This window comes from Nannobrachium achirus (assembly GCF_963921795.1).
Source record: "Nannobrachium achirus genome assembly, chromosome: 11".
NCBI lineage: Eukaryota > Metazoa > Chordata > Actinopteri > Myctophiformes > Myctophidae > Nannobrachium > Nannobrachium achirus.
In genome coordinates this window covers 44691298-44717271 of record NC_137820.1, presented here as the reverse complement: position 1 = coordinate 44717271, position 25974 = coordinate 44691298, and the positions used below count along the sequence as shown (strand labels likewise).

The window sequence follows — 25974 nt, the reverse complement described above, 5'->3', positions numbered from 1 at the left end:
TAATAACATTCATCTCCAACTCCCACTTCTCTTTTACATCTAGGCGTAATCCTAGTTTGAGAGACTGCAAACAAGCATTGTATCACGCACCGCATGTGTGATTTTTACACCTCTCTTTTCTTTCGTCATCTTAATTAAAAAAAGTTCCAATGGGGTCATCGGTTATTTCAAAATATCCCATTCCTTAGATAATCTCCCAATTAAAAAATCTCAGTTCAAACCAAATCTATGTTGTACTTGTGTCAGTGATTTGACAAAGTCAAAAGACAAAGTCCTTTCTCTGTTCACCTTTTGAACCTAGAATCCAATTTACTTGGTAAAAACATTGCTTGGTTAAGGTTTATGGATGAGGAGTTATGATTGGTTAAGGTTGGGTAAACTACCAGGGTAAGCCAGTCAAAAGCAGGGTTGTCTTGCCTTCGACTGTGGAAACAAGTCCACATGCATGCAAGCACACCTGCACACACACACATGTTTTTTTATTTTGCCCAAAACGCCTCCACAGCCACTTCAGTGAAGTTTACAGTGATATTTCATGCAGCAAAAATAATACTGGCCAAAAAATACAAACCTAGAGCAATGCAGAAAAATAAATAAACACTCAGGAAAACACTAATAAAACAATAACTGGTTAAAAACTCTCTTTAGGCTAAACCTTGATCACACAAGGCCCTGTAGCTCTTCCTCAGGGATGCCATGTGTTCCAGTCTGTCCCTGCAGCCTCCCTCATAAACAGGGAGTGGATCCTACCAGAGTCATCTAATCAGAGAGTTCTGCCATTGCGGGGTCAGAACTCAGAAGCAGCGCTGGTCACGTGGTTCATTGTCACTTAACCCCTCATAGACTTCAATGCATTCTGTAAACTTCCGGTTCACGGTTTGTCACTATACACCAATAGATGTGTGCATAGAAGACCTGGCCCCATGAAGTGAACAGGAGTGACGCAATGTAGGTAGGAGGCTCTGGATCCTACCACAGGACACAACACCTCGCACCTACTGTACTTCAATACCAGTAAGACTCCCTAATCGGGAGATAAGCGACCGTTGGTCGCTTATCTCCACAAATAGGCCAAAAGTTTGTTTTACCAATTATCAAGACATACGGGCAGTTGACAGTTTGCCATGGTTACTCATTGAAGTTGAATCTCCATATATGGAGATAACCTACGCATCACACTAAGTCTGACCTCACCAGTCCATATTTGGGCATGAGCAACTTATGTCTCCATATATAGAGATATGATGACATCACACAGTCCTCAGCCGATGATGTGGCGTGATGTCATACAATGCACAAACGAGCCCTACATTATAAAGGGGCAATTCTTGCCAGGAAAGAAGCATTTCTTCGACTCAGACCTTATCGCCAGGGTTGGCTTATAGCAGCTGTCGGTAGGACCATATATGGATTCTGTTAGTGTGGATCTCCTAACAGGGCATCATCTGGGATACAATCCCTTTTATGCCCATATATGGAGATCCCTAACAGAATCCCTTTCATGCCCATATATGGAGATCCCTAACAGAATCCCTTTTATGCCCATATATGGAGATCCCTAACAGCATCCCTTTTATGCCCATATATGGAGATCACTAACAGAATCCCTTTTATGCCCATATATGGAGATCCCTAACAGAATCCCTTTTATGCCCATATATGGAGATCCCTAACAGAATCCCTTGTATGCCCATATATGGAGATCCCTAACAGAATCCCTTTTATGCCCATATATGGAGATCCCTAACAGAATCCCTTTTATGCCCATATATTATGGAGAAATCCCTGCTCTGAGTATCTGACATCAGTGTGATGTCACCTGTTTATGCCCATATGGAGATCCCTGCTCTGCGTATCTGGTTGCTATGGTAAACAGTTGGTTGCTAGGGTAAAAAACATGGTTGCTATGGTAAACAGTTGGTTGCTAGGGTAAACAGTTGGTTGCTAGGGTAAAACCATGGTTGCTAAGGTGGTTGCTAACGTACACTAACAGACCAGCAACAACAGACTGTTGCCACAGCAACGTACACAAAGGTTTGTGTACACATGTGGTGTGATGTCATACTGATGCGGAGATATGAGCAGGGCAAAGGTGTGACGTGTGACGTGTGACCGACGGACGGACGGACGGACGGACGGACGGACGGCCGGTGGAGGTTTTCATAGTAAACTGCTCCCTGACGGTCGCAATAAATATTTCCAAAAATTACCCATCGCTTAAAAGTAACCTAAACATTCCTAAAATGCATTACAATTAAACAAGTACAAATTGGGGTGAAAACTCAAGGATTTAAATAATGCACCTTCCCAATCAAGGGGACTGCCATCAGCAGTGCAGTAGAGACAACTAGCAAACAATAAGTGAATACAGTCGAATGCAGCAAGTTTAAAACCATTAGTCCATTTCATGTTATAGAAAGCAGTCAGGTGTATACAGTACATGTATATAGGGCACGGACACGGCTGCCCCGTGACACTTCCTATATCAACAGAAGAGTCTGTAGTATGTATGACTACTACTGCTGTTCATCATAGTGTTACTAACTTTACATAAAGCCATAGATGAAAGTGGAGTTGTGAGTCATGTCTCTCATTGCGCCGCAGCAACACAATTTCTTTTTTTATTTATTTTAATATAGTTTTTATTGGGGGTAAGTAGCAAAGTACAACACAGGTCAAAAAGTCAGTTACCCCTTTTACATAGGAAACACAAGAAAAAACAGACAAAAAGACAAAGACAGAACAAAACAAAAAGACAAAAAAATCAGCCAAAGAGAGAACAATAAAAGTAAAAGTAGTTGTTGACAGCATCCAGGAAAGAAAACCTTAGCTAATAATATAAGCGGGATTCAGGGAAATAAAACCCAGACTGTTCTCAGGCATTTGAGGGGACACCCCGGTCACGGGCTCTGTCACAGGAGACTGACCACCTATCCAGCAGAGGCTGCCATATTTTCATAAAGAGATCGTCCTTCTTAATAATTGAGTACCGAATTCTCTCCATATGGAGCACGTTGCCCAGGTCTCTGAGCCATTGCTTGAATGAAGGGCTAGATTCAGATTTCCATTGTTGTAAAATTAGACGTTTAGCCAACAATGTGCAAAGGGAGATCGCTCGGCCTTCGGATGATTTAATAGAAGGATTGAAGGTAACATGTCCAAACATAGCCAATAGTGGATCAGGGTCAATGGTTTTTTTAAGGGCTTTTGATAGGTAATCAAAAATGAGGGACCAGTAGGAATTCAGTTTTGGGCAGAACCAGAACTGATGGGCAAGTGTGCCTGTCTCAAGTTTACATTTATCACACAAGGGAGAGGTATTAGGGTATATGGCGTGTAACCTTGACTTTGAGTAGTGTAGTCTGTGGACTACTTTGAATTGAACCAAAGTGTGTCTAGCGTTTATGGAGCTGGAGTGTATATTGCTCAGGATTGACTCCCATACATCCTCTGGAATTGGAATGTTCAAATCCTTCTCCCAGTCGATCCTAGATTTATCACTGGATGTTGGCACAGAAGCATGGAGGATGTCGTAAAAGAAGGAGACCGAGCCCTTAATGCCAGGTGTATGCAGAAGAATACTGTCTAATGTGTTATGTCTTGTTACAATTTCTTTTTTTAAGCAGAGAAGGTTAATTCTCCTGGGGGTAATTCTCCCCCTAATTAAAATGTATTCATTACATTTAGATTATCCCAGATAGTAACTCAGTTACTGAAGCAGTAACTAGTACAGTAACTATATAAAGAATTATCTTAATGCCCTACATTGCTGAGGAGTTTCCATTAGCGCTGCTAAAAAAAGAAAAACATTTCTCGAAAGAGTACATGACTGAAGCCCGACGCATTGGTTGTGGGTTACTCACGCCGAAAACAGCAGATCTACAAGCTCAAAACGCAACATGTTGTGAGCTTACAGATCGGCTACATTTGCACCGTAATTTCACAGTAAATTCACTCTGGGCTTTGCTTTGATCTGAATACAAACAACGTCAACGCAAAAGTAGGCCGGGATCCCCCGCTGAGACGGTATCCCACAGGTGACTGACATCGGTATTATTTAGTATGAACAAAAAAACACTGTGAAATTTGGGGTATTTACAGAAGATAGTGGGCGTCAAAGCTTGGCGGAAAGCTTGAAGTGTGCGGCGTGGAAACGTTAATTCATGCAGCCTATTCGGATTTGCAGCAGGGATGTTTAGCAAAGCTGCCAGACATATAACTACAGTAGTACATGGCAGACGTAGTGAGGCGCCCAGAAGGCAGGTTGTAAAAGGAACAACAATTATCTTCAGCGGGTTTAAGGATGAGCGAACACAATGGGAGGGGCTCCTAACGGCAGCTTGTACATGTCGACGCCTTAATTGGAAAGTGGGGCAGCTAGGATAATGCAATACACAGTGGAACACACTCCGTCCACCCTGCATTAACTACTAACCCCCCCATCAGTGTGTGTGTGTGTAGCTCCCGCTAGTGCACACAAACACACACACGCAAGCATGTGAGAATGCATGCACACGCGTGTATTATCGCATTATTATTGGCATTAATTACACCTTGTCATAATAACAGTGTCCTGCAGAGAAAATAGTCAGTCTACTACAAGCTCACATCAAGTCCCATCCTAACATGTTGTGAGCTTGTAGATCTGCAAACTTTGTATGTTTTTCCTCCCGCATTTTTGTCAAATCTTCGCCTATAATCACATGCCCAGCCCAGGCAGGTTCAAAGTGGTCAAGTTTGACTGGGTTTTAAATGTTAGGTCGATGCCCATTGGGAACGATTCCCATTGGGAACGATTCCCATTGGGAACGATGCCTGTTAGGAATGATGCCCGTTGGGAACGCATGCCCCTCCAGTTACTGTATACAATACCAATTGTACCCATTGTCAAACACACACCCACACACGCATGCACACATTATGTAGTGTAAATATCATTAGGTTAATGAAAATCCTACAACTGGGACTTCAGCAAATCAAATCAGATTGAAATCAAATTATGATTTTACAGATAAACCGCAGTTAAGACAATTAACTTTTGAAATGAAGCGCTCCAATGCAGCGGCATCCGTATACAAATAAAAATAAAAATAAAACACGCCTCGTTAGATAAATCGGCTCTTTCATGCAGACACCTTCCTCCGTCAAGGAGCTGTGCTATTCTTTTCACCTAATCCCTGCAAACCTTTTGTGTGAGTGGATGTGTGTGCTTATTTATTCAGCATGCACTCTAGCCCATTTCCACACTTTAAGGAAAAGCAGGGATGTGAGACAGCCCTTTAAATTAGGGTTTGTTGTTGTCTGCAGACGCACCAGGGCTGCCGCGGCGCTCAAGTGTTTCCGAGAGCTCCGAGACAGGCCGCCTGCCTGAGAACATTTCAGCGGCGAGGAGGCGAGGGTGGGAGACAGACATCAGACATTTTTCCCCCCCCACCGATTCATTCAGCTCTGGAGAGAGAGAGAGAGGCTTTCACATGAGATGCTCAGGGGTGTCACGAGGGGGGGAAAAGTGGAACTGTGTTACTAGGGCCCAAGGTGGAGGGGGCCTTAATTATGTTATACTTTAACTATTGAAAAATAGCAGATATACAAGCTCACAGCGCGGCACCGAGTGCCGCGCTGCGAGCTTGTAGATCTGCTATTTTTGAAAAGTTGTGAAATTGTGTGCAAATCTTATTTAAGCGAACATTTGTAACTCAAATTTTGCACCTGGGGGGTCCCTGGAACTAAATATTTTGAGATGGGGGTCCGTGGCCGAATACATATCATTTTGGGTTTGATCACCACTGACATAAACATAGGTTTTTCAAAAAAACCTTAGAAGGATTTGAAATATTCAAAGATTTTCACGATTTTTCAAAAATAGCAGATCTACAAGCTCGGAGCGCGGCACATATCAGCTATTTTTCAATAGTTGAAGCACAGGGGACCCACAGTGAATCCTTGTACCCAGGGCCCAGAATGTGGTGTGACACCCCTGTTCACAGCCCTCTATTTTGTACTCAATGTTACAAGACAGGCTGCTAAAGCACGTTTTCCCTGCTACAGTGCAGACTGTCATATCAGTGATGATGGAAGAAGTACTCAAGTGTTTTACTTAATGAAAAGAATCAATACTGCAATGTAGATTAATATGCTCTGTTACAAGTAGATGTCTCGTATTCAAAATGTACTTGATTGTGCAGAATGTGTACAACCGATCTACAAGCTCACAACGTGTCGCGATGCAACGAGCTGTGAGCCTGTAGAGCTGCTATTTCCACTATTTCTGAAAAGATTTCCCTTTTCAACATGGAAAACGGTTATGAAGATTATGCAAAAATAATTGTCATTATCTCAAATTATGTAATAACTGTCTAACAGGCCTACTGTAGTTCAAATATGGTTTTGGCTGGACAGCTGGCAGTTGGCTGGTTCACTGCAAAAAGAGCTTGCTGCTGAGCCATTTAGCAAGCTGGCATTCAGCCTGTCAGTCAGTCCGCCAGATGAAATATTTCATAAGCTTTCAGGAATGTGTCAGGAGGTAATGTATTCCATAGGAAAGTGGTGTTGATTGGGTGCCAACTAGCCTCGGTACACAGGCTTTTATTTTTGTTCACAGGCGCTAACAATATTGATGGAAGAAGTACTCTTTTTTTTTATTTTTACTTAACCCATTAAGACCTGAGGCCGATTCAAAATCAGTAGTTCTCACTTTTTCAAAACATATTGCTGCTGCTATGATGTGTTTTCTTTACTTGATGTTCTGTGTAAAGCACATTGAATTGCCTTTTAAATATACTATACCAGGGGTCTTCAATGTTTTCAGGCCAAGGACCCCTTAGTTGAGAGAGAGATGAAGCAGGGACCCCCCAATACCTTATCATAGATTCCTTTGACAGCACAATCATCAGTGCATTTTGGAATCATGTTAATGTGTGTTTTCAGATATTTCACCACTTGAACCGTCAATACTTAATAAACCTGACCTTTGACTCTGTACTTAGTGTGCTCTTTTTCCCCTCTACACCAAACATCTTTGCCGAAAATAGCCTGTAAATCTGCTATTTTTGGCTAAAGTTCTCAGAATATGGACTATAGGGTTCAAGTGGTTAATAGAAAGATTTGGCTGCCCCCTGTAGTAACTCTGAGGACCCCCTAAGGGTCCCAGACCCCTTGTTGAAGACCCCTGTACTATACAAATAAACTTGCCTTGCCTTGCTAAAGGAAGGTCTGATTTATTTATTATTTGTGCTACGGGTACTTACTACTTACCTGTATAATACATCATCATTTATCACTTAAAGAGATAATCTAAATCTGTAAAATAGCTAGAGTAACTAAAGCGGTCAAATAATTGTATAGTGGAGTAAAACGTTCAATTTCAAGTTCAATCAGTTTCAATTAGTATGAAAATAAAATCATAACGTTTTTAAAAATAAAATAAAGGTAAAGAAAGTTTGAGTTTGCAGATGATGCCGGCCTCCGGTCTCATAAACAACACCATAGACAGTCGAGGCTAACACGACTCTCCCAAGAGGCAGAGAAGACCGTCCTAAAGATTCATGTGAGGAAGACAGAAGCTATGATGATATGAGAAAAAACAACAAACAGAAACTCCCAATGCATCCACAGGGAGTGAACATCAAAGAAATGAACCGCTTCACATATCTGGGAAGCATACTTAGCAAAGATGGTGGATCAGACGATGACGATGGTGTCCAAAGCAGGATCAACAAGGCCAGACACGCTTTTAACAAGCTGCGACCATCTGAAACTCCAAGGAAATGAGACATGGAGAGTGATCAACATCACCACCAACAAATGTGTCAACAGATGCTTAAGACACTTCCGGGACATCAGTGGCCAATAGAATCTCAAACACCAGCCTGCTGGAGAACCAACCGAAACCACATCAGCCAGGATTTTACGTGGGGTCGGAATTGTGGATACACCCTCCGCAAACCAGCTGACAACTGAGGGAGAGCGGATACATTTTCTGGCAACGGCACCTGCCGCGACGCTGCCGTGTGGCGGCCTCCGGTCCTATTGCCAGCGTTGCAGCGCGACTGCCGGTCGTGCGGCGTTGCCTGCCGCAGCAGTTCCGCGGCAGGTGCCGTTGCCGGTGAATGCATTCGCTCCTTCACAGAGAGACTATATTTGCGGTCTCTCACCCTATCTAACCAATAGGACTAATGAGATGTCGGACTTATGGGCAGTCCCAGATCTACAAACCTGCAATGTGCTCATAGATCATAGATCTGCCATTTTCAGTATAAAAACACATAAAAAACATTTCTCTACATGCCCAAAATAGGGATGCCAGGTTGGAAGCGGTTAAGCTACAGTGTCAAAGCATGTAGCTTGAGTGAATTCCTTTTTATTAGTCTGGTTGCCCTAACAGACTATAGTCCGACTTTCTTTCTTTCCGGATAAACTTTATTTTGCCGCGCTACTCCTCCCACAGTTTTGGTGACACACATAATGTCAAATCGACCGGCTTCATCGGGACTCGTCTCCTTGCATTTTGCTATGAGATATGTTATATATAGTTTAATTTATATTAATATTCTCCATTGACTTGAATGGAAAAATGCAAAACATTTACTTTTCCCATATAAGGAGATACTGTAGCCACATGAGACTGAGACAGTCACATATCCATATATGGGCATTCCAAGATATGGGCTTAACGTTGACGACATCTCCATATATGGGCATAAAAGGGACAAGGACTGAATGGTTAGCACCACTCAAATAGGGACAAGGACTGACAAATACAGATATCCATATACGGGCAAATCCGTAAGACGGTATACATCCTCGCAGATTCCTTGTGACTCGCGTCAACCACACTTGCAATTTCCCAGAATTGCATCTTTCTAGTCTTGAAATGTGATTTTTAAATGGCTTGACACACCGGAGTTATGACCTTCGAAACTTTGGGGAGCAATCACTAGAACAACAACAACAAATACCACTAATTACTTACTCCCTTAATGGAAATGTTCTTGCAACTTTATGCAGAGTCAGAGAAACGGAGAGCCTGAAGGCTTTCTCTTACTGTCAGCTTTTCGACAGTAGAAAACAGAAACCGTTCTCCTGAAGTACCTCAACTGTCAGAGAGCGTACAGTATAGGAGTCACTCGTCACGTCTCCAAGTCTTCCAATAGTCAGTCCGTCAACTCAGCATGACTTCAAAACAGTACTGGGGGTACTAGTAGTACTACTCAATATGTTCAGGCTGTCTAAACTTCACAATGGCAGCAACAAGTCAACATGAAGATACAAACTGATGCCTGAGACTTCACTATACAAGCGCTCCAATGACATTTCCACTCCCCTTCTCTCTCCCCGCTCTCTCCTGCTGCTTGCAGTGGGGGAAAATGAATTCTTGCCATCGGCCTGTTCCCTGTTCTTTTTAACTCAAGCCTTTGTATTTCGTTGAGCAGCACTTCAAAGGCGACTCAGCGACAGCGTAGCTGGTCGTTTTGTAGCATTTGTCGCTGCTGGTGTGAACGCAGCATTAAAGGAATAGTTCACCCAAGAAAGAAATGATGTCTTTCAGTCACGGGTAGTTCTCCTTTGTAAAATATTCCTTAAAGGTAAATCCCAAATTAATACAATTGCTGTTCTAAAATGTTGATGTCATAAGTAGAGTAATACAAACGCATATTACGTCTGTCTGTGTGTGTGTGTGTGTGTGTGTGTGTGTGTGTGTGTGTGTGTGTGTGTGTGTGTGTGTGTGTGTGTGTGTGTGTGTGTGTGTGTGTGCGCGCGCGCGTGAGCGTCAGGTCATTATTATAACTCACCTCTACGCGTAGGTATTCACTCTGTGAAAGCAGGCTGAGGATGACACCAGAGGCGCCGCGCGTCCGAACTCCCACCTGGACACGAAGCTGTCGCGCCGGCAGCGACCACGGCAGCTGCAGCTGAACGTGGCTTCGCCCGTCGAAGGAAAACTCTGGGGCCGCTTGTCCATCAGAACACACACACACACACACACACACACACACACACACACACACACACACACACACACACACACACACACACACACACACACACACACACACACACACACACACACACACACACACACAGCAAATTTAATTAATGACAGTGTTCGCATGGGAAAACATGCAGAGATTGCGGATCGTGCTCGCTGTTCTGTAAAGGCAATTTATAAAAGGCATGGGTTATCCTCCTAGAAAAGGTGTAGGGACTGGAAGCACTGAGGGCGAGGCATGACAGGATTGCCTTACATCTCCCACTTGGATTGGAAGCTTAATTTGTGAGGTCCACAATAATACTAAAATATAATAACAAGTACAGTAACTCCCTGAGTTTGAATTAGTTTTCACCAAAGACTCCTTAGACATTTAAAAACATGAGCCCTTTGGCAAACATATGAGATCTACATGCTCACAAAAACACAGGATTTGAGCTTGTAGATCGGCTATTTTTGGTATAGAGATTTGGTGTAGAGTACTAGCAGATCTCGTAATGAGCCAACAAAGTATAATAGGGTTTAAGTGTTTAAAAAGTGCTGCTGTATACTTAATACAACAAATAGCCAAAATAGCCAATCTACAAGCTAAAAACTTGTCATATTGACATGTTGTGAGCTATATTTCTGCTAGGGGGCCCAGGGATCCTCAGGGTTCCTTGGGGAGTTGAGGGGTTACAGGTCTGTAACTCTGAGAGTGTACAAATAGAACCTAATGAACTGTCACAGGTCCATTTGGTTCCATTTGTACACTCTCAGAGTTATTATGGGGGTCCTTGAGAACCACCGTGTTAAACCCTTTGCAGATGTTTTTATTTCAGAAAAAAATGCCCAAAACAGGCCCACCTTGGTCACACCGCGGCCCGGTGAATCCATGCTCGCACCGGCAGCCGATGGAGCCGCGCTCCGCCAAACAGCGCCCCCTGTCGCCACAGAACGGAAGTTGCTCCCCATGGGCACAGAGGCCATCATCAAAGAGAGAGCACCCACTGGCGCTGTTGAAGGCCTCCGCTGGAGAGCCAAGGTCGTAGAGCTGGAACGCATGAATGGAGACATGAAAGCTTGAGTGGAGGAGAGGGGAAGAAACGGCACAGAGGAGCAGAGAGAGGGCGAGAGACTTTAATCACACCAGATGAAAGTGAGAGTGAATTAATCGCTAAGAAATCAACCAAAGTGCCTTTAGTTCAGACAGAGAGAGAAAGAGAGAGAGAGAAACACTGAGAATGATTGCATAATTACTTTTTGCAATCAACTTGTTTAACCTTTGAGCAACCAATACATCAATGGCAATGTCTATTCGTATGAACTTGCATTGATCAGTTCATTGTTATTTTCTTATTGTGTTTTCTTTTATTTGACACTACTTTGAACCCGAAGAACAATATAGAAATGTAATTTCTATCATGGTTAACTTAAAATAATGAATATAACAATTTGACGCTTCGATCCAATATATAATCCATAATTCATAACTTGTATTCCTCTATTGAGAAATCTATATCCTCCTGGGCTTTCTGTATTAGCTCAGCAATAGACATTTCGCCACTACTACTGTGCGTGAGACCGGGGCAGATCATGGCAGGTTGTGGTTTGCGGCTTTAACACATAATGCAGGTCCCAGCAGGTGCAGTTGACTGAGACAGAGAACAGAATGAGGTGCAGACAGGACTTAAAAGAAATAGCTGGAAGTTTTCTTGCATCAGTTGTACTGTAGCCTCAGAGAGAGAGAGAGAGAGAGAGAGAGAGAGAGAGAGAGAGAGAGAGAGAGAGAGAGAGAGAGAGAGAGAGAGAGACACTCAGGTTTTGGACCAAAGTAAAAGTAGCAACACTGTAAAAAATACTTTGTTGCAAGTAAAAGTTCCGCATTCATAATTTGACTTAAGGCAAAGTACAAAAGGTATTATTATTAGCATAAATTAGTAGGAAGCTTAAATGTGCTCATTTCAGAATCACACAGTGTATCATGTTAGAATTATTTATCATTAACTACTTAAGCCCCATTTTATACTTCACCTATTTGATATAGCATTTTAAAGGCTCACAACACGTTGCAACAGAGCTTGCTGATAGGCATTTTGAATGATCAAAATTGAAATTGGACAGAGAGAGAGAGAGAGAGAGAAAGAAAGAGAGAAATTGAGAGAAAGAGACGAGAGACAAAGAGAGTAAGAGACAGACATACAGACAGACAGACAGACAGAGACAAAGAGAAGACCGACAGAGAGAGAGAGAGAGAGAGACAGAGCCAGAGATAAAGAGAGAGACAGACAAAGAGAGAGAGAGAGAGAGGGCATGAAGCAGTGAGGGAGAGAGAGAGACATCAGCATTCAGCAGATCTTCCAGCGGCCTACGGCCTTGAGTGTGCATTTACATTCCTATTGAAGAGCAGAGCCCCTACAGCACACACTCTTCTATCCAAACAGGTCAGTGGTGAGAGAAGCTCTTACACACAACACGACACAACACAACACAACACAACACAACACAACACAACACAACACAACACAACACTCTGCTCCTGCTTCATCTGAACCCACAATGGAGCTCACAAACAGGTGTTACCCTGGCAACCTTTGTGCAGCATTCAGCTCAATACCCAAGTTGAGACAAACGTTACAAGGCTACTCCTGGTCAGGTACTGTATCACTCAGCTGCTGCAATCTGAGAACCAGGCTAATTTGTGCTTCAGGTACAGCACTGGAGAGTACATTGACACTTACAGCAGAGTGCATGCAAGGACACTTTGGTAGAGTTTCTTTCTTTCTTTCTTTCTTTCTTTCTTTCTTTCCGCAAGCATCCAAAACTACAAGTAGAAATGACAGATTGCGTTTTCTTTTTTAATCTCAATGTGTAAAAAAAGTTACAATAAAATAAATCTATAAAAAAGTCTAAAATAGTGAAAGTAGCTGATCTATATATGCTCACAAGAGTTTGCATCACAAGGCAAATCAGCTATTTTCAAAATGTAGCTTAAGTGGTTCATTTATGTTTGCGAGTTTGGGTCCCAGTTTGACAAAAACAAGTCTCTATTGGGTGCAGAGTAATCAATACCAAAAAAAAAACATTTTGGGGGGTGAACTATCCCTTTAAGCCCTGGAAATGCACTCTCCTGTCTCCGTACCTTGCTGTCCACGACCAGGTTGCGCATGCATCCGGTGAAGTGCTTGTGCTGCAGCTGTGGATATTGGTAGGATATGTTCTGCTTGACCCCGCCCAGCTGCAACACGTGACTTCCATTCAGGTGCCTGCAAGAAACCACACTCTCAGCTAGGGATGGTTCGATATGAAAATGTCATATCGCGGTTATCGTGACAAAAGAAATCGCGATTTACGATATTATCACGATAATCAAAATCCATTATCATGGGGCTGGAACATTTGCCAAAAAATAGCAGATCTACAAGCTCACAACGCGTCACAACACGTCACAACGTTGTGAGCTTGTAGATCGGCTATTTTTTGGCAAAGACTGATAGAGAGTGAAAAAAGACTGTATCAAGTACTTATAAGTACCTTTTACCAATTCTAGAGGGTTTAAATGGTACCGGATATGCAGCTTGGCAAATAAAAGGTGAATTGATCCCAGTGCATGACGGAGGACGATATCACATTATATTAAATCTCCCCGATACGATTATCGTGAGTGTTTTTTATCACGATAAACGATAATATCGCTTATCGTCTCATTCCTACTCTCAACTTCTGCACAGCAACGCTGGGGCATAGCAGTGGTGCCACTATGTATCTCCCATAGAGGTTTACACAAAGATTTACATCAATTATTTTAAGCCTAGAATCAAGCCATCCAGGATCCTGGTGAATCATGACAATAAAACCTTTGATTCTACGAAGAGGAAGAAAATAAAAACAGTTAGACGCCTGAAGGGCGAGAAGCAACCTGTCGCGCTGAAACAACAGAGACTGACAAAATATGTCCATATATGGGCATTCCAAGATATGGGCTTAATATTGATGACATCAGGGATCTCCAGATATGGGCATAAAAGGGACAAGGACAGAATTCATTTGCAAGTGTGACTCACTGGTTATCATGAGACTGACACAATATGTCCATATAGGGGCCTTGCCAGATATGGGCTTAATATTGATGACATCAGGGATCTTGGGGTCCATTTATTGTGACCGTAGGTCGCATTTAGTATAAAAACCTCCAGATCCTGTGCGTGCGTCACAGTGCACGACACCTCATCCTAGCAGAAGGGATATAGCTGACCTGTTCTGACATCACAATGATGTTGCAAATTAATTCCGTCCTTGTCTGACATCATAGAAACTATGACGTCTATGATGTTTGACATCATGCAATCCCTTTTATGCCCATATGGAGATCCTGGATGTCATCAATATTAAGCCCCTATATGGGAATTGTGTCAGTCTCTGTGGTCTATGAAGTCTAACATCTATGATGTCAGACGTCAGTCATCTCCATATTTGGAAAAATATGGCCACGTTTTGGACACATTTTGGCCAACTTAAACAACCAACCAGGTCTGTACATTTTTTTGGTCTAAGTTGATACCATGCCAAAGCGCCAGGCGGATGCGTGCACGTGCATGTGCATGTGCCCATGCAAGTTCGCCCATGTGCACGACCTGGCAAGGTCGAAGATTTACAAGCTCACAGCGTGTCACCTCGTGCCGTGCTCCGAGCTTGAACATCTGCTATCTTGGAACATTTTTGAAAATGTTTAACTCGTCCAAAACCTTCAGATGGGGGTGTGTGTCCAAATATACATTTCAACGTGGGGTTCCTTGACTTGAAATAGTTAGAGAACCACTGCTATGCTGTAGATCACTCTTCCTCAAATGTGGCTGCGTGGAGGTACTACAGGTGAGATAAATAATGATTGAATAATGTATTACGCTGATATTTGATGTTTAATAAAACATTGACAAACTTTGTGTGAACCCGCTGATGGATGTGTAAAGCTGACTAGCACAACTGGTCTGTTACTGAATAGAAAGCGCAGGCTCGGCTGCAATTGAAAATGGTGAGGGGGCACATCTCATTTTTATATATTAAAACAATATAAATTATATTTTGTTGTTGTCGAGTGGAAACCTTCTATGTCCAATACCGTTGGTTTTGTATTTATCATTTTAAAAATGATTTAAACTAGTGAAAATAGCCGATCTACAAGCACTGTAGATCTGCTATTTTCACTAGTTTTGTGCTATAGTCTTGGAAGATAAAGCAGGGCTTTACTTTACGATAAAACATGGAAATTTGAAACTCGGAGATACAAGGTTTCTGCCCGACAGTGACGATATAAAACTTAAACTGAGGGGGCAGGCTTTGCAACTGAGGGTGAAAGGCCCCCTCTGCCACCCCCATGGCGCTGGGCCTGAGAAAGCGGTAGGCGGACTTATTATGCTGTTTTGTATTGAACATAGTGACATGAAAGAAAAAACTCCCGCACACTGTCTTCGAATGCAATTAAAAGGATTTAATAGGATTGGAATAACAACGTTTCGGTCTGTTAGACTTTCATCTGGTTATTCTAAGGAACATGTTAACGTAAAATTGGACTTTTGATGTAAATATTTTCCAAGCAAAGTGTAGTTTGCATTCTGAAATCAGGAAAAAAGTTTCTGAAGACAAACGCGATTGACAAAACCTGCTGCAATAGATTCCTATGTAGCCTGAGGCTCTCAAGGTTGGTTTGGTCTACTCCTAGTTTTAAGTCATCCCTGAAGAGTTTTCAAAATACCACATGGACCTGATTTTTAACTACATTTTATATATATTTTTTTCCACTGTTTTTATGGGACCACGATGGAAATAAGACTCTGGGCTTTCTTGTGTCATCGTTTTGACTTAAATGTGAATCTTTGTTTTGTATGAAATGGAACCAAATGGACCCTAACAGATCTTTTTGGTTACATTTGTACATTCTAGCTCAGTGTCATGGTAACACTGATCATTTTACAGTGTAGATTAGGGACCCAATAGTTGTTTACTATCAGAACCGAATCCCCTGACAAACACATCACTGTGACATCACAGGTGACATCATAGTGATGTCAGATACTCAGAGCAGGGATCTCCATATATGGGCATAAAAGGGATTGTATTCCAGATGATGCCCTTTTAGGAAAACCACACTAACAGAATCCATATATGGCCAAGACAGATGGTGCAAGGGTTGCTTTTCTCCCTTAGGCGTCTTACTGGTTTTAAATGTGTAGCAATCCATGGTGAGTCATAGTTGGATATTAGACGTCTAAAACCGGGTTAGAACTGGTCTAAAAGTGTTTTTTTTTTTGTTTTTTTTGTAATGTCTATGCTAAGCTTGATTATCAGTTTTTTAAGTGTCTATATATACCATCTATATCAGGGGTGAGCAATGATGGAGAGGGACACTATATATTTCCACACTCACTCCAGAGGGCCACATTGCATTGCTGTCGGGCAGAAACCTCTTATCTCCATATTTAAGCATTTTTCGTAAATGGATGCCAGCTACTTCCTCCTTCTATGTCACACAAAAGTAGCAAAAATAGCCAAACTGCGCCTAACATTGTTATTTAACTTCAAATGTAATTAGTTATACTTATCTTTATGAACTTATATAATACATACATAATGCAAATACATTGGACATAAAAAAGACAATAACATTTTAATACAAGTCATTAAGCTACTAATATAGACTGAAGTAATTAAAGCAGGTCATGTTTGAATGTTTGGAATTGTAACAGCTGAAATCAATATACCACCAGTATTCCAATATTAAATTGCGGGCCACACTGAGTGAAGGTGGGGGCCGCATGTGGCGTCTCTGCAAAAAGCTCACTTTTAGACCAGTTATAACCCGGTTTTAGCCTAGCCGTTTAGACATATTTTAAACGTCTAATTCATGGGTTGCATTTGTAGTCATAAATGGCCATGTTGAGCACCAACACAGGTGTTTCAATTTGTCTGATTGGCATCGAACTAATGTTCTACGCCAATCAGAACACATGGCCCCTGTAGGACTACAAATGCAACTCATGAATAGCCCGAAAAATGCTCAGTGGGAAATGGGGGTCCGTGTCCTAACGCATATCAAACTGGGGGTCCTTGAAATAATAAAAAAAAAGGTTTAAAATCAGGTGTCCAGAAGGTCCAAAGATCACGCCTAGCTACCAACACTAGGAACCCACCAAAAAAGGCGTTTTTAGTTTGAGCAGAAGTTTGTCCGTGTCTGTTATCTGAAACCTGGCCAAAGTGGGATGTCTGGTCAATGAGGATGCGTCCGTGCGCAGCCTGTTATTCATTAATAACATGGAAGTGGGAAAAAGCAGTGTCAGCGTGCTTGTGGGTTTCAAGCATAAGGGTGAGGGTGTGTGAAGGTCCCCCCACGGATCCCTGTGCAAGACACTGAACCCTCAACTGCCCACCCCCACTCATCATGACTAAGCAGCCATCAGCCGAGCGAAGCTGAAACTGAATTGCTAAAGGTCTAGCTTTAACAAGACAGATTAGCATGTCTACCATGCTGGTTTGTTTGTTTGCTTTTTTGCGTGAAAACAATGTTTATAACAGGGGTCTTCAACAGGGGGTCCGGGACCCCTAGGGGCTCCTCAGAGTTACTACCTCCAAATCTTTGTGTGATAGAAGCTTTTTTTCTGCTTTTTTATATTAACCACTTGAACCCTAGCGTCCATATTCTGAGAAATTTAGCCAAAAATAGCAGATCTACAAGCTGCGAGGCGTTGTAAGCTTGTAGATCGGCTATTTTCAGCTAGCTTTGGTGTAGAGGGGAAAAGAGCAGACTAAGTACAGAGTGAAAGGTCAAGTGTTTTAAGTATTGACGGTTCAAGTGGTTAAATATCTGAAAACACAAATTTACATGATTGCAAAATACACTGATGAATTTGCTGTCAAACAATGAAACTATACGGAATCTATGAACAGGTTGTGGGGGTCCCTGCTTCATCTCTCTCTCAACTAAGGGTTCCTTGGCCTGAAGACGTTGAAGACCCCTGGTTTTTAACATGGCCCTTACTTGTCCCTGCCGGGGGTGACCCCCCTGATTTCACAGGAAGAGCGGTCCTCTGTCATGGCCCAGGCGTCCACGCCTTCCGTCTCCATAACGATGGCACTGGAGCATCGATCCAGAGTGAAGCGCACCTCCTGGAAATCACACAAGACAGGGGATGGAAAAGGAGAAACAAAAAACGAAAAGAAAAACATCTGCATCATTATCGTCAGGGGCGTCACAAGGGGGGAGTGGGACTTTAGCTTTTGAAAAATAGCTTAAGTCCCACAGAGTGCCGCGCTGTGAGCTTGTAGATCTGCAATTTTTGAAAAGTAGAACAAATTTGTGCAAATCTTTGAATATATGTATTTTTTATGCAAGCATTTCTCAAATTTTGCTTCTGAGGGGTCCCTGGAACAAAACATTTTGAGATGGGGGTCCGTGGCCAAATACATATAATTTTGGGGGTCCTACAGATCTACAAGCTCGCAGCGCGGCACGCGGTGCCGCACTGTGAGCTTGTGTATCTGCTATTTTTCAATAGTTAAAGCACACAATGTGAGTGAATCCCAACTCAACAGGTTTACTTTAGGTGACAGAAAAAGGTTAACAGAAAACAAGTTTACTTTATTAAAGGTTCTCAGACCCAGAACAATAGTCAGGTTGCTTATGGCAACCACACTAATTAAGAAACTTGAATAGGTCTGTTGATCTATTGAAAAGGGTATATAAAAACCTATATACTGTATGTTAACATATCGTCATTAAACTAGTGAAAACAGCCGATCTACAAGCACACAACGCCTCGCGGTCTGCTGTTTTCACTACCTATGCGACAGCCTTGTATGATGAAGCAGGGCTTTACTTTGCGAAAAAAAAAAAACATACAAATTTGAAACTTGGAGATAAGCGGTTTCCGCCCGACAGTGACGATATGTACAGTATGTTTCATGTTTCAGATGTCTACAGATTATAAAAGAACAGAAGCTTTCAAATGCTGTGTTTATTTGCCCTTGAATGCCAGATATTCCATAGAGAGTGTATTCTACACATGCTCATAGGGCTGATACACTACCAATGCATTGTCTACACTAACTACAACAAGCTGCTAAAAGCAACCTGTCGTGCCTGCAAGGGTGCTTTCAACATAGTGTTTTCCTCCTGAGGTCTCGATATAAATGCAAATTGTGTGCTAAATAATTCAGGTTAATTCAGACCGTCTTTTAATACATCAATGATTCTGACATAAAATCATTTTTTCCTCCATTATGTTTAATTTATTTAGATTGCGTATGACAAACCACGCGTACATGTTGGTTAAAAACAATCAAGGATAAAACGAAAAGAAATTCCAACTCATTGGAGGATGGTTTAGCCATAGATTTAATAAAAGAACTGGATGAGGTAAAAAAGATTAATGGCCAGTCTTCCCCGTGGTACTCCAGTTTCCCTTCCATGTGTAACACCTGGGATTCGAACCTGCCAAACATCTTAACCATTAACTTAGAAAAGGAATCTCCCCTTGGCCGGGGGAGATTATTAGCAGGCACGTGCACACATAGACATCAAAGGGGCCTTGAGCCCATGCCCTTTTATCTGTCAGTAAAAAGTGCCCTCTCCAGACCATAAATGCAGTTTTTACTATAGTGAAAGAAATGTAAATGCCCTCTTTCCATGCCATACCTGAAGGTGGCATTCAAGAGAATTGCCTTGTCCAAACTCTCCTGAACATCTTATGTTGAAAGAATTGCCCTCTCTATGTAGATATAGCCGTATACGCCACATCTCCGGTATTGGCTTAGTTCAGTGTGGTATCAAGCACAGAAAATAGCCGACCTCCGAGGTCGGCTATTTTCAATATTTTCACCAAAAGGCCCCTTTAGAAATGTCCCCTGCCTCTCTAACATTCTCTGCACGTCCCTGGATATTAGGCTCCTCAGGCAGAGGTTCTGAGACACTCTGCTACACGTGCCTGGCTGGATTCCTCCTTTCTATTGGCTGTCAGCCAACAGATCGCATTTATTCACGTTTGTCATGGCATTTGTGTTACGTTCTGTTGTATTTTACTGCATTTCCTTTTTTTAAAGATTTCTGTGATAAACAGAGTTCCGTTTTGTACTTTGTTTATTTCCAGTTTTATACAGTATATTATTAAGATGATATTTGCTTCTGGTGGTACTCTGGGGAAGTGCAGTGGTGTTGTTTTCATGAATGCTTTGCAGCAAAATGGGATTTATTTGTCATTCTTGTAGTGGCAAAAGAAAGTAATATTGAACTTTTGGCCGCGACTGGTGTTGAATGAGCGCACAGGGGAGCTCTCTGCACTGGCCGTGCCGCTTTGCTCGAAGGAGCCACAAACTGTCCTTGTAGCGCGGTGCAAGCCATTGGAAATAATGACCTTCGGAGTGCAGCAGTGCCCTTGTTGCATTCAGTGTGAAAGACCCTTAACTCAGTGGTTCTCGACGTCCAATTGGACCCTTGCGCGTCCGTAACTCTGAAAGTGTACAAATGGAACCAAATGGATTGGTTCCATTTGTACACTCTCTCACAGTTAAATTAACAGAGGATGTTACACTTACAGTGTAGATTGGGGGTTCCAGAAATTAAAGGGGTCATCATGACATCCAAAAAATGAAAAAAATAAATATATTTTTCTATATATATATATTTTTCTATATATATATATATATATATATATATATATATATATATATATGTTTCCTGACCTCAATTACACCACAAAAAATTAACATTCAACATTCAGTGTTTTTTCTGTAATCTGTAGTTTTTAGAATAATTAGGCTAGGAAAAGTGGGTTAATTTGCCTCTGGACGTACGCATCATCATCCAGGGGAGGTTGTAGGTTGTAGGTGAGGGTGAACGCAACAACTGAACTGGTAAATGGTAAATGGTGCATTGGAACGATACAAACACAGTGGAAAGTATCATCAATGGATGATGATGATGCGTACATCCAGAGGAAACTCACTTTTCTGAGCCTAATTATTCAAAAAACTAGAGATTACAGAAAAAACACTGTATGTTGAATGTTCATTTGGGTGTAATTGAGGTCAGGAAACGAAAAAAAAAGAAAAAAAAAAGAAATTATATATATATATATATATATATATATATATATGTATCATGACCCCTTTAAAAGAATGGTATCAAAAGGATGATCTGTGGCCTAACAACGTATATCACACTGGGGGCTCTATTAGGATCCAGGTCTTATGACTTATGCCTTAACTTCTTTGCCTTTTTTTTTACTATATAGACATATTGTTTTTAATATTTCAAATAGCTGATCTGCAAGCTCACAACGTGCAAATGTTTTTCAAAATAATAAAAAAGGCAAAGAAGTTAAGGCATAAGGCATAAGACCTGGATCATAATAGAGCCCTAGGGGTCCTTCAAAATTCAAATGGTTGAGACTCAATGCCTCATCTGATCCCCATCCTATCAGTATCAGCCCTGGTGTCCATCACACCGCTTGGCGCGGGCACGTGTTTGTTTATGCAGCAAATAAGCTCTCGAGCTCTGTTGTGTTGTCGTGCACGTGTGTGTGCGTGTGTTTTGTGAATGTCAAGAGTTAAGCTCGCAAACCGATCGACCGATCAATCAATCTCCATCTAATATCTTTTTTAAATATCTAGCTTTAATTTTATAATGGAGGTCAATGGGGCTGGGTGGGCCTCGTGCATTTTCATGTTTATTTCAATTTAATAATCAGTCACTAGATTGGGATCCGGCATGGATCAATAAAGTCCCACAGGATAAGAACTACTGTCATAGATGACTGGCGATGTCACAGGCTGGTCACATGAAGTCCCAGATGCACATTGGAGCCACGCCGTGAGGCCCAGACCAGTGGGTTGTTTGATGACAGCGATTACAGAGTCTAAACTATAGATGGCGCTGATGAGACGTGTGAGGGCGGTGAGCAAAATGACATGCTGTTCGTGTGTGTGTGTTTGTGTGTATGTGCGTGTGAGTGTGCGTTCAATATGAGTGATGTGCCGTTACGTACCATCCATTATGTATTTCTTTGTATGGGGAAAGATCAACACATCAATCTCCACATGACAAAAAATTGGTAATTTCATGTAACTATCATTTATCCTTTATCCTTTTCATGGCACAATGTCCCGTGAAAATACGAAGCCTGATTTATACTTGCCTGCGCGCAGGTGTCGCGCGCCGGAATATCTGACCTACAAGCTCACAAAGCGTCGCGCTGCCAGGCCTTGTGAGCTTGTGGATCGGACACGTACGGTGCGCGACGCACCGCGCGCATCAAAGTATAACGCAGCCTTAGAAAGGCCCACTCTGTCTTTCACCAATTTCAGTTTCCATGAAAATGTCAACTTTTAAAACGCATTCATCAGTTATTCTTCCCCCGGGGCGGGCCGTTTGTCAAGCAGCGTGAAGCGGGTTCTGAGTGTCGGAACAATAGAAATGTCAGATTCCAGCATGCAGAGGTTTTGAAGCAGCCTTTCGGAGCATTAACCCATTTAGGCCTAGAATTATTGAACGCTTTAACTATTGGAAAAATAGCAGATATACAAGCTCACAGCGCGGCACCGAGTGCCGCGCTGCGAGCTTGTAGATCTGCTATTTTTGAAAAAGTCTTGAAAATGTGTGCAAATCTTTGAATATATGTATTTTTAAAGGGAACGTTTGTAACTCAAATTTTGCATCTGGGTGGTCCCTGGAACTAAATATGTTGAGATGGGGGTCCGTGGCCAAATACATATCATTTTGGGGGTCCTTCACATGAAAAGGTTTGAGAACCACTGACATAGTAGTCTCTCAAGAACAAACTAACTGAGCTCCAGTTAAGTGAAAAGGACCTTTTCTTTGACGATGGCTGGCCAGATTGCTGACATAGAAACACAGGTTTTTCAAAAAAAAACCTTAGAAGGATTCAAAAGACACTTATAGAATCGGGTCAAAAAAATTCTAATTTTCACGATTTTTCAAAAATAGCAGATCTACAAGCTCGCAGCGCGGCACTCGGTGCCGCGCTGTGAGCTTGTATATCTGCTATTTTTCAATAGTTAAAGCATGAAATAATGATACACAACATAGTGTAACCCGTTCTGAACGGGATAAAGAGACAAAGGGGTGGTGGTGGAGGGTGGGTTTGTCTTACTCTGCTGTTGCTCTTCACATCCAGGCGGTGCCAGCGTCTGTCAGACACCCTGGCGCTGCCAGGCAGCTGCAGGACCAGCGTTCCGGAACCGTGGTTCATTTTCAGACAGGGTGTTCCTCCAATCAGCTCTGGGGAAAGGAGCGGTCGTTAACACAGGGAGCTCTGGGCAGAGTGCGGGTCGTTAGAAAAGTTTGGAGAGGGAAAATAAATAAACCAGTAAGACTCTAACAAAAAAACACAATAAAACAATTCGGCATTCTTGTGTAAATAATCATGCTTGCTTTTCTTAATTTGTTTTGTTTTTCTTCAATTTTACTTGCACTACTGTACAGAGTTAAGTGCACACAATACACAGTTTTGGAAACATTAACAACACAAATCTTGTATGGGGTTCCTGTGGTGGCGGAATCTATAGATTGCCAAAAATAAAATAAAAATTTGGCCTATTTGTGTATTCAAATAGATAAGCGACCTGGCGGTCGCTTATCTCCCGATTAGGGAGTCTTACTGGTGTATTTGTCTTCCTTCCATTCAATCGCATTGAATGTCTAATGAGACACTTTTCACACCAGTGTAAAACATTTCTAACTTGACTACAGTTGTCAGTCTAACAGCTGACTCCCCCATGCTTACTCTTTAGACCCTAAAAAAAAGCGGCTTTGCAGACAAACAAGCTTATAAGCACCACAGACTTGGCAGCACAGCTCTTGATTGCGACCATCAGGTCGCAGTTACTATCAAAACCACCACCGGCTGTCAGTCAGTCTGTCAGTCTGTCTGTCTGTCGGTCAGTCATGTCACACGTCACACGTCACACTTTTCCCCTACTCATATCTCCGCCATCGTTGCCCCGATCCATGCCAAACTTTGCACACACACTCCTTGGCTGCCAAACCACAACCTCATTTCTCACATGGCCCTCTTCTAGCGCAACCATGAGGCAGATTCTTGCAAAATAGAATTTTTGGACACTGCTCCTACAGTCCTGTCACACTGTACTGTTCTAGTGCAATGTACCACCATACCTTCAAAGCTTGATAGAACCCTACAACCCACAATCCCTGTGGCACTTAGAACGGCTGACTCGCTCCCTAGCTTCCGCCGTAGTCTGAAGACTCACCTCTTCAGACTCACCTCTTCAGACTCACCTCTTCAGACTCCACCTTAGCCCATAGCACTTAACTTGCCTATGCTCAATGACCATACATGTTTTTAGATAGCATTTTTATCTGTTCTCTCTGGTGCTTATAGCGTTTTTTTTTTTTTTTTTTTTAATAGGTCCTTGGTCTACCTACTGTATGTTCTTCTTGGATTACTATTGCTGTGCATTTGATGTATTGATATTGATGTATTCATGTATTACCTTGCTTATTGTAAATCGCTCTGGATTAAGAGCATCTGCTAAATGCCTAAATTGTAAATAGTGATGTGCGTGTTTGGCTGTAAGGACTCAATGTTAAGATGCTATAACAGCTGCGAAGTCGCACAGATGCAACCCACGTCAATAGCAAGAGGAAGGATACCAGTTCTCAGCCGAGCACACAATGACTGCTGGTTTCCGGTTAAAAAGGATTTGACATAGGGCTCAGTACCAAAACACTGACTGGACATGATCTACTTGTTAATGTTACAACAAAGTATATAATGAAAGATATGATGCAAATATGCCTCTCTGACAAAGTACATTTCAAAGTATGATTTATTTTCTGTCAACACTGTCACCAATTATATTTCTATGTTTTTCTGGTGTTTACAAGAGACTGGTGGACAACTGTGGCTTACATAGATGCTTTACTGTTCTTTGAAGCTTTTATGTTGTATGCGCTGGTGCTGTTATGATGATGAGTGACAGTGGCTCTCTCTACCACTTCAAGGAAGTGAATGTAACAGCCAGCAGGTTTACAAGTGAGTGGGAGAGACTTGTGAGAGGCTGTTGTCTTCATGTTGACAAAGACAAGGACATGTGTGTCTGACTCAGAGGAGGACAGGCATGCATCATGAATACAATAATTCAATAATAAATACAGTGTTTGGCTGTAACAGGGATTAAACAGATCAGGGGTTCGAAACCCTTTCCATGTCAAGGACTCCCAAATAGCCATAATAATTATGGCTATTTGGGAGCCAGAGCATAATTATTATGCTCTGGCTGTGGCCCATCTATTGAGAAATGAATAAATAGGGAACATAACCGATCTACAAGCTCGCATCACGATGCGTTGTGAGATTGTAGATCTACTATTTTCAAGATTTTTTCAAGATTTTTACATTTTGTCAATGAAATTCCCCAATTAAGGACACGGTTTTAAAGTCTTTAACAAGGTGAGAGTTGCAGAATCTGAAAATAGCAGATCTACAAGCATGCAGTGGCTTTAGGCTTATAGGGTTTAAGTGGTTAATAATAACATGCTTGAAACATCTCTCTCTCTCTCTCTCTCTCTCTCTCTCTCTCTCTCTCTCTCTCTCTCTCTCTCTCTCTCTTTTTCTCTTTCTCATCTCTCTCTCTGTGTGTGCAAAAATACACAAGTTACCGGAGAGTTTGTACAGTATGTACACTCATGTGCGCATGTGTGTGCATGCGTGCATGTGTGTGTTTGCACATGTTGGGGGCTCAGCATTTGTCGGGGGGGGATAAGGATAAAAGCTTGTGATCTGGGGGATCTTTATGTGGAAAGGATCCAGTCGAGGTGGATCAGGCATCTATACGGACGCCTCCTCAGGGAGGTCTTCCAGGCACGTGCAACAGACCACAGGGCAGACCAAGGATCAGGTGGCGGGATTATACTGGCCTGTGCACCAACGCCTTGGGATCCCCCAGAGTTAAAGCCAACACACGCACACGCACGC

General features: G+C 42.2%; 1 protein-coding gene across 2 annotated transcripts in view; it reads right to left on the bottom strand.

Moving 5' to 3' along the window:
* Positions 1-25974, bottom strand: part of LOC308294749 (neural-cadherin-like) — a 209214-nt gene that overhangs the window by 21924 nt on the left and 161316 nt on the right. For both annotated transcript variants that reach the window (XM_080737570.1, XM_080737571.1), the window contains 5 exons: positions 23128-23255; positions 18000-18127; positions 13110-13233; positions 10835-11021; positions 9792-9952 (listed from right to left, as the gene is read on the bottom strand). In XM_080737570.1, coding sequence (XP_080593696.1) covers positions 9792-9952; positions 10835-11021; positions 13110-13233; positions 18000-18127; positions 23128-23255 — 728 coding nt within the window. The remainder of the gene's footprint in view (positions 1-9791; positions 9953-10834; positions 11022-13109; positions 13234-17999; positions 18128-23127; positions 23256-25974) is intronic.